The sequence below is a fragment of the Hypomesus transpacificus genome, chromosome 17, assembly GCF_021917145.1.
Source record: "Hypomesus transpacificus isolate Combined female chromosome 17, fHypTra1, whole genome shotgun sequence".
Lineage (NCBI taxonomy): Eukaryota > Metazoa > Chordata > Actinopteri > Osmeriformes > Osmeridae > Hypomesus > Hypomesus transpacificus.
This window is the reverse complement of record NC_061076.1, coordinates 1,700,350-1,717,184: the sequence shown is the minus strand read 5'-3', so window position 1 is coordinate 1,717,184 and position 16,835 is coordinate 1,700,350. Positions and strand designations below refer to the sequence as shown.

General features: G+C 48.3%; 1 protein-coding gene across 2 annotated transcripts; it reads left to right on the top strand.

The window, feature by feature from the left end:
* Positions 1 to 839: 839 nt before the first annotated feature.
* gas7a (growth arrest-specific 7a) lies at positions 840 to 16,536 on the top strand. Of its 2 annotated transcripts, XM_047037739.1 has the most exons (10): positions 845 to 1,081; positions 8,906 to 8,998; positions 9,831 to 9,946; positions 10,605 to 10,679; positions 10,889 to 10,967; positions 11,775 to 11,906; positions 12,317 to 12,440; positions 13,378 to 13,457; positions 13,566 to 13,664; positions 13,946 to 16,536. In XM_047037739.1, exons 1-10 carry the CDS (start codon positions 950 to 952, stop codon positions 14,057 to 14,059), a joined length of 1,044 nt encoding a protein of 347 aa, XP_046893695.1. In that variant the 5' UTR covers positions 845 to 949; the 3' UTR covers positions 14,060 to 16,536. The 2 variants fall into 2 exon arrangements, with proteins under 2 accessions (XP_046893694.1, XP_046893695.1); XM_047037738.1 differs by lacking the exons at positions 13,378 to 13,457; positions 13,566 to 13,664; positions 13,946 to 16,536 and having other exon boundaries at positions 840 to 1,081; positions 12,317 to 12,874.
* Positions 16,537 to 16,835: the final 299 nt, after the last annotated feature.

Here is a 16,835-nt window from a genome sequence, read left to right as displayed (position 1 = left end):
ATTAGCCTTTGAGCGTTCATCATTCAGCCATTTCTCACAACCCCGCCCCCGCCCCACATCCTGTCTCTCTCACACTCCACCTCTCTTTTACCACCCTCCTCTCCTCCCTTATTCACGTTTCGTATCCTCTCTCTAGAGAAAGGGAGGAGGGGGTGTGTGTGTGTGGCACAAAATAACCTCCCGCCTCACAGTTTCTCTCTCTTTCTCGCTCACTTTCTTTCTCACTTTCCCTTCTTCTCTCACACTCTTCCACACTTTCCAAAACGCGCGTGTCTCCATCTTTGTGTTGCTTCAGTAGTCGGTGTGTGGGGAAAGTAGTGAGGCAGCAATACATCTTTCTCTCATCACATCTCTCCACCTTCCCTCTCTCCACTTCCATCCTCATCCCTCCATCTCTCTCCTTTCTCCGTCTTTCTCTCCTCTCCCCTGTCCTCACCCACCTCTCCTCTCTCCATCCCTGTCTCCCCCCCCTTTCTCTTCTTTTCTCTCATCCATCCCTTCATCCCCTCTGACAGCAGCTGAACTGCAGGCTCGCCTCGTCACGTTTTCTGGACCTCTCCTCCTCCCTCCTCACCTCCCCCTCTCCTCCTCACCGTCCCCTCTCCCCTCCCCCCAACCCCCCATGACGCCCCTCCCCTCCCCCGACGGTGGCCAGTCAGAGCAGGCTGGGGGTGGGGGGGAGGGGGGGGGAGTGGCGGAGGCAGACTCTGTCAGCAGCAAAGGGCTTTCCCCAGCTCAGACAGAGCAGCAGAGCCAAGTGAGGTAGAGAGAGAGACAGGAGTAAGGAGAGACAGACAGGCAGAGAAACAGAGAGAGACAGACAGACAGACAGACAGACAGACAGAGAAACAAAGAGAGAGAGAGACAGACAGGCAGACAGACATATAGTGAGAGAGAGAGAGGCAAACAGACAGAAAGAAAAGACCAGCAAAGAGAGTGTTGAGGGTGGATGACAATGATGGAGGCTAGTTTTGACACCGAGGAGAGCTTTGACGACACGTCTTGTTTAACCCCCCAGCCCCCTGGAGCTGCCTCACCAGCCAGGAAGCCCCCCAAGGAGATGAAGGAGACCAAGATCACAGTGAGTACCCTCCAGCCTCCAGCCTCCAGCTTCCAGCCTCCTCTCTCTGGTCTTTTCATCTCTCTTTGCTCTCTGTCTCTCTGTCTCTTTCTCTCTCTCTCTCTCTCTCTCTCTCTCTCTCTCTCTCTCTCTCTCTCTCTCTCTCTCTCTCTCTGTCTGTCTTCGTCTTTCTCTCTCTGCTTGCCTGTCTCTCCATCTATCTATCTCTCACTCTTCATCTGTCCATCCTCCATTTGTGTATCTTTGTTTTGTCGTCTTTTATTCTGTCTTTCCTTTCTCCTTTGTTCTGCCTCTCTTTTTTCCCCACTCGTTCTTTTCCTCTCTGTCAACATCTATTTCTTCTTTCCCTCTTTTTCGCTCGCTCTGTCTCTCTCTCTGTCTCTCTCTCTGTCTCTGTCTCTCTCTCGCTCACTCAGTTGTGTGTGTAAGTGGTGAATACAGAATCTCTTCTCCTGTAACCATCTGTCATCACACCAGGGACAAGAATCAGATTTGGCAGCTGTTTTTCACCACAATGCTTCTGTGTCTCCTCGTGTGTCTCTCTCCATCTCTCTCTCCATCTCTCCATCCCTCTCTCCATCCCTCTCTCCATCCCTCTCTCCCTCTCTCCATCCCTCTCTCCATCTCTCCATCCCTCTCTCCATCTCTCCATCTCTCCATCCCTCTCTCCATCCCTCTCTCCATCTCTCCATCCCTCTCTCCATCCCTCTCTCCATCCCTCTCTCCATCTCTCCATCCCTCTTTCCATTCTCTCTCTCTCCCTCCTCCTTCCTCAATTTGAACCTTGCGAGGAATATAAATATATATGACTATAGGTATTCTAGGATGAAGATAGTCCCTCTGTGTATTTGAACAGATGTTCAGATTAAAACGTTTTGTTTCATCTCACCCCTCTCCACTGTGTGTGTGTGTGTGCGTGCGTGTGTGTCTGCACCTATGTGCAAATATTTGTTGTGTGCGTGTCTGTGGGAATGTGTGCGTGCCTGCACACGCGTGTGTTTGGCTGAGAACGTGCGGTGCGTAGTGTGCTGTAGACTACAGCCCAGAGAACAACTCAGACTATTGACTCCTGCATTACTCTTAATCAGGGTGTCTTCCATCCAGGATGACAGCTAATCCGTTTCTCCCAGGCTTCCTCCTACAGCCGCACCAGCACAAATACAGCTGGCTGACGAGCTGGTTGGTCCAAACTGCATCCTCTCACGCTAACGGGACCCATCCCAGAGTGATCAAGGTGTTTCACTTTTCGTCTGGCAGGCGACTGGCCAGTGTGGGTACTTCTATAAATAACTCGTTAGAAAAACGCGAAAAGGTTCTGAGATCGCTGGAAATGATCACACATGCGTGGTCTTGTCGACAGCTGTGGGTAATTTTAGAATTTGTTCTAGCTCTCTTCCGAGTAGGCTGAGGGTGGGTTCTCGTGTGTGTGTGTGTACTGAATGTGTGTGTGTGTACTGAATGTGTGTGTGTGTGTGTGTGTGTGTACTGAATGCTGTGTGTGTGTGTGATACAATAACCCATCCCCCAGAGGTCCACACCGGCAGGCAGCACAACATCCCATGCAGGTAAACACAAGTCTACCTGAGAGCCAAGGCAGATATATACTGTATATACACACATATACACACACACATATATACACACATCAACAAACATGCATATACGCACACACATGCACACACACACTAAGGCGCATATATGCATACAAAAACACACACAAACATCATTGAGCACATGCCCACACACATTACTAAACATGCACACACACAAATACAGACACATTGTACAATATCACCCAAATCATTCCTCATCATCATCATAGCAAATGTTAGCCAACATTACTGCATGCTGACACATTAATAGAGAGTGAACAGTATATCCTGTTAGTCATTAGAGTTGTAGGATAATGTGCAGAAACAGTTTTGATTTGTGTGGACAGGATTCGGGAACCAGATTAGTGTGGAGTTAGGCTGGGAGACTATGACAGCCTGGTTATGTAACCCTGTTGGCTAATTTTGATTAATACTGGGGAGGAGAGGATAGTGATGGGTATAGAAGTGGTTAGATCCTGGACCTGAGGACAGGCAGAGAGCCAGGGAGGCAGGAAGGCAGAGAGCCAGGGAGGCAGGAAGGCAGAGAGGGAGGATGGCAGAGAGGTAGAGAGCCAGGGAGGCAGGATGGCAGAGAGGCAGGAAGGCAGAGAGGTAGAGAGGCAGGAAGGCAGAGAGGCAGAAAGGTAGAGAGGCAGGAAGGCAAAGAGCCAGGGAGGCAGGATGGCAGAGAGGTACACAGGCAGGAAGGCAGAGAGGCAGAGAGGCAGGAAGGCAGAGAGGCAGGAAGGCAGAGAGGCAGGAAGGCAGAGAGGCAGAGAGGCAGAGAGGCGGGAAGGCAGACAGATGGCAGAGAGACAGACAGAGACAGGCAGGGAGAGAGACAGTAAACACACAGTAAACACACACACAGTAAACTGCTGATCGAGGTTGAAACTGGGTTTGAGAGCTAAGGCTATTAGAGGCTGAGACTGTTAGAGGCTGCGACTGTTGAAGGCTCGGTCTGTTGGAGAGGCTGTTAAGAGGCCGGGGCCGAGGCTGGTCTGGCTGACCTGCTGAAGCCGCAGGGGCCGTCAGACTGGATACAGACCTGCCGACAGCCTAGGGATGCTGCTAGCCCTGTTTCCATGGTGACAAAAGCTATAGCACTGATGAATGGGTGTTGGGATGGAAACACAGAGTGAGGGAGAGAGAGAAAGAGATGGGGAGAGACACACAGAGAGAGAGAGAGAGAGAGAGAGATGGGGAGAGACACAGATAGAGAGAGATGGGGAGAGAGAGAGAGAGAGAGAGAGAGAGAGAGAGAGAGAGAGAGAGAGAGAGAGAGAGAGAGAGAGAGAGAGAGAGATGGGGAGAGACACAGAGAGAGAGAGAGAGATGGGGGAGGAGAGAGAGAGAGAGAGAGAGAGAGAGAGAGAGAGAGAGAGAGAGAGAGAGAGAGAGAGAGAGAGAGAGAGAGAGAGAGAAAGAGAGATGGGGAGAGACACACAGAGAGAGAGAGAGAGAGAGAGAGAGAGAGAGATGGGGAGAGACACAGAGAGAGAGAGAGAGAGAGAGAGAGAGATGGGGAGAGACACAGAGAGAGAGAGAGATGGGGAGAGACAGAGAGAGAGAGAGAGAGAGAGAGAGAGAGAGAGAGAGAGAGAGAGAGAGAGAGAGAGAGAGAGAGAGACCATTCAGAAATCAGCTGAATAGATGTGTGAGAAAAACAGGAAGAGAATTCAGTTCCCCAGGTTGGTTTTATTTTGATTGAATCCATTGTGAAACAAGAATTGGTGATATCCCTGCATAAAAGCCTACAAAAATCTCAATCTGCTTCGAGTTGTAATGACTAGGGTACTGATGTGTGTGTATGAGCAAACGTGCCTGCTTGCATGAGTGAATAAGAGAGAGAGAGAAAAAGAGAAACAGAGAGAGAGATACAGTACATTACATGCCATGATGTCATCGTATCTCTGGGCTGGTTGCCGTGGTAGTGTGCACGTTGGCAGATCTGTGTGTGTGTGTCTGAGGATGTGTGTTACTTCTGTGTGTTGCTTGAATGTATGTGTTTGTGTTTGTGAAGCTTGCTTCCTGAGGAGAGGGTGCAGTATGTGGACTACCTGCATGTTAACATCCTGCCTGACATGAGGAGGAGAGGGGAGGGTTAGGGTTAGAGGGGAGGGTTAGGGTTAGAGGGGAGGGTTAGGGTTAGAGGGGAGGGAGGGAACCACAGGGAGGGATGAGTGGAGTGGTGAGGGGGAGGGACAGGACGTGTGGAGGTGAGGGAGAGGAGGTGAGGGAGAGGAGGTGAGGAGGTGAGGGAGAGGAGGTGAGGAGGTGAGGGAGAGGATGTGTGGAGGGGAGGGAGAGGATGTGTGGAGGGGAGGAGGGGAGGGAGAGGATGTGAGGGAGAGGAGGTGAGGAGGGGAGGGAGAGGAGGTGAGGAGGGGAGGGAGAGGAGGTGAGGGAGAGGAGGTGAGGAGGGGAGGGAGAGGAGGTGAGGAGGTGAGGGAGAGGAGGTGAGGAGGTGAGGGAGAGGAGGTGAGGAGGTGAGGGAGAGGATGTGTGGAGGGGAGGGAGAGGAGGTGAGGAGAGGAGGTGAGGGAGGTGAGGGAGAGGATGTGTGGAGGTGAGGGAGAGGAGGTGAGGAGGTGAGGGAGAGGATGTGTGGAGGTGAGGGAGAGGAGGTGAGGAGGTGAGGGAGAGGAGGTGTGGAGGTGAGGGAGAGGAGGTGAGGAGGTGAGGGAGAGGAGGTGAGGAGGTGAGGGACAGGAGGTGTGGAGGGGAGGGAGAGGAGGTGAGGAGGTGAGGGAGAGGAGGTGAGGAGGTGAGGGAGAGGATGTGTGGAGGTGAGGGAGAGGAGGTGAGGAGGTGAGGGAGAGGAGGTGTGGAGGTGAGGGAGAGGAGGTGAGGAGGTGAGGGAGAGGATGTGTGGAGGTGAGGGAGAGGAGGTGAGGAGGTGAGGGAGAGGAGGTGAGGAGGTGAGGGAGAGGAGGTGTGGAGGTGAGGGAGAGGAGGTGAGGAGGTGAGGGAGAGGAGGTGAGGAGGTGTGGGAGAGGATGTGTGGAGGTGAGGGAGAGGAGGTGAGGAGGTGAGGAGAGGAGGTGAGGAGGTGAGGGAGAGGAGGTGAGGAGGTGAGGGACAGGATGTGTGGAGGGGAGGGAGAGGAGGTGAGAATTGTCCCAGGGCTGGAGGGTCTGCTTGTTTTACACCTCCTCACACACCTTGCTCTGGTGGTAACTGGAAACAGGTTGGGGGAGGGGAAGGGCAGCGTCTGGTGTGACTAGCTTGACTAGAGCATAGTTTGTTGTGATTGGCTGGACTAGAGCATAGTTTGTTGTGATTGGCATTTTCCACCACAGTTGTTTTGTCTGACACACCCCTTTGTGAGATGAGCGGGCACGGGGAGGCGGAGGCGGTGAGAGCTCGCAGAGAACGTGGTGGAAACCTCTGTGTTTTGTTATGATGGTCGTGGTGTTGAGGCGGTGGGGGGTGGGGGTCTTTTACAGCAGAGGTAATTTGTCGCTTAGCAACAGTGGCTGCCTGAGCACCACCACCACGGCGTGAGCTGCCGTCGAGATGTTCAGCGCTCCGTGTAGAAGGTTTTCTGAGTGGCACGCACGTGCGTGTGTGTGTGTGCACGTGTGTGTGTGTGTGCACGTACGTGTGCATGTGCTTGTAGGTGATTGAGGGCCCGCGTGCGTGTGTTCACGGGTGTGTGCGTACCGTGTGTGTGTGCTTGCATGCATGTCTGTGTGTACATGTGTGCGTGTGCTAGTCTGTGTGTGCGTGTCTGTGTCTGCATGTCTGTGTGTGCGTGTGTGCGTGTGCATGTCTGTGTGTGCATGTGTGCGTGTGCTAGTCTGTGTGTGCGTGTCTGTGTGTGCGTGTGTGCGTGTGCATGTCTGTGTGTGCATGTGTGTGCTAGTCTGTGTGTGCGTGTCTGTGTGTGCGTGTGTGTGTGTGCGTGTCTGTGTGTGCGTGTGCATGTCTGTGTGTGCGTGTCAACCATGTCCGGACACGCCATAGAGCTGGCTCTGTTTCAGCTCCTGTCAGGGAAATTCATTTTTGTTCAGCAGGACAGGCTCCTTCTGGACTGTCTGTGTGTCTGTGTAACCCCCACCTCCTCCCCAGTCCCACAGTGGTGGTCAGACTGGGCGAAGACACAGGCAGGAAGTGCAGTTACAACCACAACCAGTGCGTTTACTATACAATGCAGTTGTTTTCATTCGACCCTAAACCTTACACTAATCCCAACCCTTAGCCTAGGAAGAATCATTTCAACATGTACATGAATTATCGTTCTATCAAGACAGAAACAGATCATTGAAAAAGCATTGATTAAAAACATATCCTTTCATTTCACATCCCCTCATTGTGAGCGTCCTGGACTGCCTCTCTCCAACCCAGTCATACATCACAACACTTTATTACTCCTGGTCTGACTCCCTCCCCACTGCCCTCAAGGTAATCCATATAAATAAACGAGGACAGACTGCCACTAAGCACCCATGAAGGAGTGTGAGAGGGAGGGAGGGAGCAATAGATATGGTCCTATCATCCAGGGGGAGAGGGGGATGAGAAGAAAGGGGCGATGGAGGACAGATAAACAACAATTGGATGCAGACGCGTCGGAGCGTGAAATCTGGTCGCCATGACAATCCGAAGATTCTCCGAGGCGAGAAATTAAGAAAGCGACTGCAGCACCGCACAAACTGAATCAGTTCGCAAACTGATTGATTTCAGAAAATGAATCGATTCACCAAAGGGATCCATCTGCAAGCTGAATTGTTTCACAAGACAAAGCAATTCACAAAATGAATCAATTCACTAACCAAATCACTTCACAATTGTTCTAGATCAGACTACTTAATGATCTCGATTACATGGTCATGTTCCGGATCATTGTTGTCAACGTTCTGCAGTGGAACGATGTTTACGGTAATATTCTTTCAAGGGCAGCATCTCTTCAGAAACGAAATATCCCTCCCGTTTAAGCAGAGCAAATGTATTCAATGACTTCACTGTTACTACTCGAAACACTGTTAGAACTACGCAGTTTTGATTCTTTTTCCATGTGCAAAATGTGTATGTCGCTTTGGATAGAAGCCTCTGCTAAATGAACAAATAGTAAATGTATTAAATGCAATCCTTCTGAGGTCTCAGGTGTGCGATAAGCATCTGTGGTTGATAGTGTAGAAGGAAAAGCTCAGGTGTCCGCTGCAGAGTGATAATCCTTAGGGGGAAGCGCTGCCTGCCAAGTGCATCTGGAGAGGATTCCTGTGGGATGGGCCACAGCAGGGAGCTGGGTAACAGCCCCTGCTCTTGCGTGTTATTAGCAAATATACAGAAATATTAAATATTAATATTTTTCAGTGACATTCGGAAGACTTTTTGTTTGTGTTTAGGTCTGCTTGCCTGTCTGTCTGGTTACTTTACTGCCTGTATGGCTGTCTTCCTGCCTGTTCCTGCCTGTCTGTCTGGTTACTTCACTGCCTGTATGGCTGTCTTCCTGTCTATTCCTGCCTGTTTGTCCATCTGACCGTATACCCCTCCAGTCTCTAGTATTGTGTGTTTGTGTGTGTGTGTGGGGGGGTTGTTGTTTTGTCAGGAAGGCCTCCTAGAAGCTCATTATGACATAACCACAGCCTTGGAACCCTAATTGAAGAGGCCGCAGAGTATTGAGGAAGCCCTCGACTTGTTTTGAGTGTGTTTTGTGCGTGTGTGTGACAGAGATAGAGACAGAGAGTTGTTTTGACCATTATTATTTTCTTGGACTTCATCACATTGTGAAATAGAATATCCTGGAAGTGGCTTGTAAACATGCTGCAGTCAAGTACCTCCGTACACATTAAAGGCTCTCTACTTCACTCTACCTCCCCCCCCCCCCCCCCTCTCTCTCTCTCTCTCTCTCTCTCTCTCTCTCTCTCTCTCTCCTCTTTGTCTCTTGCCCTTTTCTTTCCCTTTCTGTCTCTCTCTCTCTTTCTCTCTCTCACTAAAGGCCACATGGGTCACCATCTTGGTGATCATCACCCCCCCCAGGAAACTGTAGTCCTCCTGACCTTTACGACACGTCTCCCACATCCTCTTTCCTTCCCCTGTTAGCATCCATCCTCCCTGCTCCCTATCCTCGCTTCTCTTCTCTTTCATCCTCTAGTAGGCATTTGAGTACCTCTTTCTCTTCATCCTCTCCTCCTCTCCATCCCCTCCTCCTCTCCTTCTCTCCACCTCTCCATCCCCTCCTCCTCTCTTCCTCCCCTGATGAATGTCTTCGTACCTCCTGATGTTCCAGATCAACGGCGTGACGTTCCCCCTGCCCGATGACGACAACCCTGAACAGGAGCTCCTGAAGCCCAACGAGTGGAGCTACTGCGACTACTTTTGGGTAAGACTCTCTGGCCACCACGCCACCAAAGCACCCTGCTATGACGGGGGAGCGGGGCCAGGAGCTCGAACCCGGGTCACCAACATGAGGCAGGGGGTCTCCAAGGGAGCTGAGGCACGTTATGAACGACGTCAACCAAGTTTAAGTGGGAAAGCGAGGGAGTTTCTGTCCCCAAACTGCCTCTGCTACACTCGGCTCTGGGTCTAGGTGGGTGTGTGGTGCAGGGTGTGGTCTGCCTTGTCGTCGGCATCAGCCAATTGTGTTTCTCTCCTCTGCGGCTCACATCTACGGTGAAGTCAACAAAATGGACACACACACCCTGTCTCTAACACACACACGCCTACACACACAATCTCTCTCACTCACACATTCTCTCACATACAGACATGATCTCTCACACGCCACACGCACACACACTAAAGCACACTGCAGCATACACTCACACACCCACTCACACAAACACGTTGGCATGCAACCACCTCCTCTGTGACGCAAACACTGTACCTCCGCACGCACACGCACCTTGATGAGCACCATGTGCTTCACTGTGTCGAATAAACACATTCCCTGACTCACCTACCCACACATACAAACACATTCAAACGTAAACACTAAACTGTTATAAAGTTCTCAATTCCGTGTGCGTGTCAAGTATGTGTGTACCTGTGTTTATCTGTCCTTTTATCGTTGGAGTTGAAGGGATGTCAGTTTTGAGGTACTTCGGTAAAAGATAATTTCACAAACGGTAAATAGCCTTTTGCATCAAAACACAACCAAAACGACAGCAGTTTTCTCGGAGGATGTTTGATGGGTGCTGCCGTTGCGTCCTCAGGCTGAAAAGAAGGACCCCCAGGGGATGACCTGTGTGACCGGCTTCGATGTTCTGCTCCAGAAGCAGCTGAAGGGGAGACAGATGCAGAAGGAGATGGCCGAGTTCATCCATGAAAGGTGAACTCTCTCTCTTTTTCTCTCTTTTTCTCCCTTTTTTTCTCTCTCTCTCTCTCTCTCTCTCTCTCTCTCTCTCTCTCTCTCTCTCTCTCTCTCTCTCTCTCTCTCTCTCTCTCTCTCGATAGAGACATAGGTAAAGTCAGGAGAGAGAGCAAGATGAGGTAGGAATAGAGAAAGGCATAAATAGAAACTGAGAGAGAGATGTAGATATATCTATGTCAAGATGTAGGTGCTTGCTGCTGTTTATAAGCTGCTTTCGGTGCTGATGCTATCATTTTTCTGTGTTCATGGTCTCTTATCAGAGTAGAACAGGGAGCTGTCAGGGGTTGATCACTGTGTTCATCATACAGGATAACACCTTGAGTACTCTCATGGACTGGGCCTGCTTTGTCCCTTAGTAGCAGAACTATTGAGGTTTTTGATATTCTCCTGGACCATGTCCTCATATTTCATGCGGAACATTGCCACATCTTGATATTCCAAATGATCCACTTGATCAATCATTCTGTTGAAATTCCATCTGGAACATTCCTCTTGTCTGGACATTCCAATGTGGAACATTTCTCTGTCCTGATATTCCATGTGGAACATTTCTCTGTATTAAAATTCCGTATGTCAAATATATGTTCTGATTACTGTTTGTGTTGTCCTGATCCAGGATTAAGATTGAAGAGGAGTATGCAAAGAACCTCTCCAAGCTATCCCTGTCACCCCTGGCTGCACAGGAGGAGGGGTGAGTGACTGGATGGATGAATGATCAGAACTCTCTGGTTGAAAACATTATCTTCCCTAGCCCTTCATTGATTCAACTGTTCCATAACGAGCCATTTGACCCAGCAACCACTGAAAAGAATCCTTGTCCCATGTCAGACAGATGGTTGTAGATGACCAGACCCTTTAGAACGTCTCTTCAAATGTTCCAACCTGTTCTGAATGTTCTAGAACGGTGGGGGAGGCCTGGGCCCAGCTGAAGAAGAGTCTGACTGACGAGGCTGACGTCCACCTCAAGTTTTCCAACAAGGTACAGACTGCACCCTGTCTGACACCCTCCAGTACCCAAGACAGGTCCCCTAAGTCCTGCCTGTTAGCAGCGGAGAGGGGCAACCCTCTTGAATCTGCAGCCCTCTTGGGAGCAGTGAGCCAGATCTATACTAAGACCACAGGAAGGAACAGAGACAAGACTAAAATACCACAGAGGCCATGTCGCTAGTCTCACACGCACACACACACACGCCCTCCTGTCGGACTAATTAGCCCGGGCCTCTGACGAGAGCTGTCCACACACTCACAGACGCACATGAACAAACACGCACACACACACAAACAACCCCCCCCCACACACACATAAACATACACACAGGCTCAGGCCTTGGCGCTCTGCTCTTTCACTCTACGAGTCTCCTGATAGGCTGGTGTGGTCATGCAGAAGGAGGAGAGGATGAGTCGTCCTCAAAATTGTCTCTGTTTCTCTCCCTTTTTCTTCTTTCTGTCCGCTCCTCTATTTCTCTCCTGTTTCTCATCTCTCTCTCTCTTCGCTCTCCCTACTCCTCTCTTTCTGCTCTCTCCTCAGGCGCTCCCTTAGCTGTCTCTCTCTCGCCTCTATCTCTCCACTTCATCTTTCCTCAACAATTTATTCTGCTGTAAAATAAATAAATAGTGTCTTATCTTCTAACTCAGCCTGCTAAGCTCCACATCAGGGTCTGAGCCCGCAGACAGACACCAAACAGTCAAATCATAAATCGAAAGACATTGGCATTCGAACAGTCAGTGTTCTCGAACCACCCCCAGCACACAGCCAGCAGTCTCACCCTGGGTCTGTGTTTTGCAGCTCCACTCTGAGGTGGAGAAGCCTCTGCTGACCTTCCGAGAGCACAACTTCAAGAAGGACATGAAGAAGTATGACCATCACCTCACTGACCTGCGCAAGCAGCTCCTCAGTCGGTTTGGTGGGGTGGAGAAGGTACGGGCACCTGTATCGCACTGTACACATTTCTTACATGTTTTGATGTTGTATACAGAAAATAGATAATTTAATTCCGGTCAGTGCTAGAGGCTCCTGTTCTGTAGAGCAGGGATTGTCAAAGGTTTTTCAACCTTCTGTTGAAGAGAAACAATGGTTTGGGCTAGGCTGGACTGGGGCTGGGCTTGATTTGACTAGGCTGTGCTAGGCTGTGCTAGGTTGGACTAGGGCTGGGCTAGGTTGGACTTTGGAAATAGGTAGCAAACATGACAAATCTGGGGAGGCTTCAGATCAGGCTGAAGAAATGGTCCAGTACAGCTGGGGATTACTGTCAATGACTCATTCTGTGTGTGTTTGCCCATGTCTGTGTGTGTCTGTGTGTGTTTGCGTGTTTCCTGCGTCTGCTTCAGGCCCGTAAAGCCCTGGCAGACAGGCAGAAGGACCTGGACATGAAGACGCAGCAGCTGGAGGTCAAACACATGAACAAGCACGAGGAGGACATCAAGAAGGCCCGCAGAAAATCCACACAAGCAGGTCAGGGGTCACGGAAAGGCTCTGAATCTGAGTCACTCTGTGGGATGCCCGTTCTGCTTCTAGAGAGACGGAAGGGAGGAGGAGGGGGGAAGAGGAGGAGGGTGATGGGATTGAGGATGACAGAAAGTAGAAAGGAAGTCTCTCTCTCTTTCTTTCTTTCTTTCTGTCTTTCTATATCTCTCTTATCTTACTCTTTCTCTGTATCTCTCTCTCTCTTTCTTCAGATTAACACTCCACTCTCAGTTCCAATCAATAGCTCCATTAGACATTGGTTGACATTCAATGACCACTTCTGGACTGAAGACAATGTCATCATGCCTTTGTCTTCATTACCATATAGATGAAGATCTGGGTTGGATAAAGATCTCTCTCTCTCACACTCTCTCATCTGTCTCTTGCCCCCCTCTCTCTCTCTCTCTCTCTCTCTCTCTCTCTCTCTCTCTCTCTCTCTCTCTCTGTCTCTCTCTTTCTTTCTATCTCTCTCTCTCTATCTCTCTCTCTCTCTCTGTCTCTCTCTCTCTCTCTGTGTGTTAACCAAAGATGTAAACTAAGCTCTGATTACACAAACTAGAACTATGTCCCTCAACCTGTGATATTTGCGTGCATCCCTGTGACATCACCCATCGTAGCCTGAATCAGGACTTCAGAGACCGTCAGAGGCAACTGTATCCATGGAGATGAGGTCTCAGACCTGATATGTTTGTCCTGGTCGCCCTCTGCTGGTCATGTCAGTGATTCCATTCCATGGAGTGAGTCTGAGGGACAATCAGACTAAATCGTAAAAAACCATTGTGTGAATTGTTCCGTTTGCCCTGATTCCCAGAACACTGCATTGACAGTAGGATATTGATCCATAGTTGATGAGGAGGGGTTTTGGCAAATGGTAAAGAGCAGGCGATGAACTCGTGTCTTTAACCTCCATGCTGTGAGTCCACAGGAGATGACCTGATGCGTCACTTGGATCTCTACAACCAAGCCCAGTGCAAGTGGTTTGAGGAAATGGTCACCAACAGCATGGTACAGCCACTGCTCTGACTGCTTGTTCTGACTGACTGTTCAGTCTCGCTGACTGTTTGACATAGCTGACAGTTTTGTCTGACTGTCGTGTGCCTGTTGTGAGTTCAGGAGCTGGAGAAGCTGGAGGTGGAGAGGGTGGAGATGATTCAGCAGCACCTGCGTCAGTACACCACCCTTCGCCACGAAACCGACATGTTCAACCAAAGCGTGAGTCAAGTTCTCAGCTAAGTCAGGGTGTGTGTGTCTTTGTCACATTTACTATATAGATGTATGCCTTTTTAAATGTTTTTTTGGTTGAATCAGAATCAGAACGGTTTGCAAAGACAAGGAATTTGCTTTGGCAGGAAGGTGCATACAATAAACATAGGAATCTTAAATGTAAGATTCGAGAAGTTCATCTCATTGCATTATTGTATGTGTGTGTGTGCCTCTCTCTCTCTGTGTGAATGTTTCTCTCTCTCTCTTTATCTCTCTCTCTCTCTCTCCAGACCCTGGAGCCTGTGGTCCAGCTCCTACAGAGCGTGGACCCAGCCAAAGACAGAGAGCTGTGGGTCAAAGAGCACCAGACAGGGAAGTTACGGCCGGTCAACCTGGACATCTAGACCTGGTCTGGGATCAGTCTCTCTGCATGATCAGAGCCCTAGGCCTCCCCACCTCAACCCCTCCAGTAGATCCAGGATCAGATCCATGCATGGCCAGGACAGGACTCAATAAGCATCCTCTCTGTGTTACTGCATCATCTCAGCTGGTTCTCCATCACACCAGGCTATGCTTCTCAATCCATGTTGGAACAATAGAAACAACTAGCGGTCAGAATACCAGCATGTCATTCAGACAGCGTCTGACAGTGTTACTCTATCTTAAGGACTGCCAGTAAACACGCCTACTGCAAACATTTTACTTTGCTCTTTACCTACATCAGTACATACCATCATCAGTACATGACATCATCAGTACATGACATCATCAGTACATGACATTATCAGTACATGACATTATCAACAGGAATGCTGTTGGATTTTGATGTAGCAATCTGATCAATCACAACCTCTCAAACATGGCTTTTAACAAACAACTAATGATCAGTTGACTAACGACTAAATTAAATAATTGTTAAGATAAATAATGCAGTATGACACATGACATGAAACAATATACTAGAATAAATATGATCTATTTTAATATTAATGCTGTCACAGTTATAAATAGAAACTGCATGTTTTTAAATAATATCTTAAAATGTTTATTGTACATTGGGGAGTGTATATTTTGTGGAACATAATGGTTGTGATGGCACAGTTGAGCACGTTATTGGCTTTGTGTTTACGAATGTCTCCTAAAAGTACTCCAGTCAATGACCAAGGAATCCTTTACAACACTGAAACACAACAGCAACCTCTCTCTGGGAAGACGGAAAGGGTCCGCCCCTGTGCATCGGGTCACATCCTTTTCATCTGAACTGCACTCAATCACTCACCTGTGAAAATTCCACTGTAACTACGGTAACACAGTTCATTTCAGTTTTAGTCCCTTAGACAGTCTAATTCAGTCTTAAGAAATAGTCTATATCATTAGGTGGTGGGGGTGTTGTCCGTTCATTACCCTCCCTGCAGTACCCTAATCTGTGAATTACTCCTATGTTATAGCAGGCAACTAGGAAATCCTGATAGGTGTACAATGTTTGTCTGCGCATAATCTAGACTACACCACTGTTTGTACACGGTTCATAAACAAGTGCACTCTTCGGGTGAAAAGGTGACTGGTCTGGGTACAGGGCATGAATGTGAAACATCTATTTGTTTCGGTTTGCAGTACGTGGCCGATAAGAACCTGGGTGGAGTTTAGTTAAGGTCAAGGGCAAATGAGATGATCGATAGTGATCCATGCTATAAACACCTTTTAGTGCCTAATGGTGATATACCTGGAATGTCCTTGATTAATATTCTATTCTGCATCCATGTACATACATGTACATAAACATCTTAGATGGATTTAGTTGTTAAATGTCTTTTAAAGGGCCTTGCACAGCTGTGCGTGTTTTCATGATGTGCTTTTATTTCAAACAGAGGGCCTACCTGTTCACATGTGTGGCGTCGACCCACTGATAAAAAAAATAAATAAAACTCACCGATTTCATATCGAACATTTAACGTACAGTTAACATTTCTCACCTGCCCCACGTCCGAATCACAGTACAGGTGTGTAACAGTAAGGGTAATGTCCAGGCCCCCAGCATCTTAAGATGTAGGCTTACCTAGAAGGAGATGACAATAGGGTCTGTGTGTGTCATGTCTACTATAGGGGTGTACGTGCGTGTGTGTGTGTGAAAGTTGTGCGTCATGATGTTATGGGGGCTTTTTGGTTAAGTTCAATTGATCTCATGTGTTTTCTGTGCGTGTGTGCATATGTGTTTATGCTCAGTATGTGTGTGTGCATATGTGTTTATGCTCAGTGTGTGTGTGTGTGTGCATGTCTGTGTGTACTGTATTCTCTGTCAACTGTGGTTCTGTCTGGAGTTTTGTAAGTCTATAGATGTGTATCTGTGGTATGAAATGATACTGGTCCTGGGAACTGTCACAAATTGAATTCAGGGTTTACATCCCAGAGTACAGAGGGAAACACTTAGAACCATAACAGTTACGACAAAACAGGTAGTTCACTTCAGTCTCAACCACACAGGACAGCTACTCACTATTTGGATCAAGGCTTATTTTTGTAAGAGAATTCTATTAAATAAACACCCCCCCAAACACATCCTTGTGAAAATTAACTGGATATTTAGCATGTTTTTATTGGATTGTATCCTACCTTTTAACTGACACGTAAAAAATTGCATTCTTGTCGTAGACGTTTTATTGTGTATGTCGATGTTGTGCAATCTGTAAAAAGTTTTGCCAAAGCTAATTGTATTTTTAAAATTACTGATAACAATTATTGTTTGATTTTACTTCCCTTTTTTCTGGGATTGTTTTCATCTGGGCTGTAACGTGAATCAGCAGTATTCAGACACAACCAATCATGGCGTACGGTGAATCTTTGTCCAGACGATGTTCTGTAGAATCAAGTGTCCAATTAAATAATTTCCTTCAAAATATCAACTTCTGTCTGTATCAATTAATAAGTTTGAATTCAAACGTTAACATAAGTTGCTTTTCACCACACAGCTACGTAAATGTAATTAACATAATATCATCATTAAGGGAAGCGTTGAAGGGATCAATATGGATGTCCATAAATTGATAAATAGCTTTTTTTCTTGCTGTGCTACCTTATAGTAACAACACACTCCAATTTCAGCCCCCTCGATTTTGAGGCTTCCTCAACTGCTCAAACTGACAGATGAACACAGCTATTCATCATGCACAACCCGTCCCTTTT

Bases quoted from the DNA above. Each gene is read 5' to 3' on its own strand.
- gas7a (XM_047037738.1), top strand. From the start codon at position 950: ATGACAATGATGGAGGCTAGTTTTGACACCGAGGAGAGCTTTGACGAC. The intron at 8,999-9,830 runs GTAAGACTCTCT...TTGCGTCCTCAG, and splicing joins GCTACTGCGACTACTTTTGG to GCTGAAAAGAAGGACCCCCA. The intron at 9,947-10,604 runs GTGAACTCTCTC...GTCCTGATCCAG, and splicing joins GCCGAGTTCATCCATGAAAG to GATTAAGATTGAAGAGGAGT.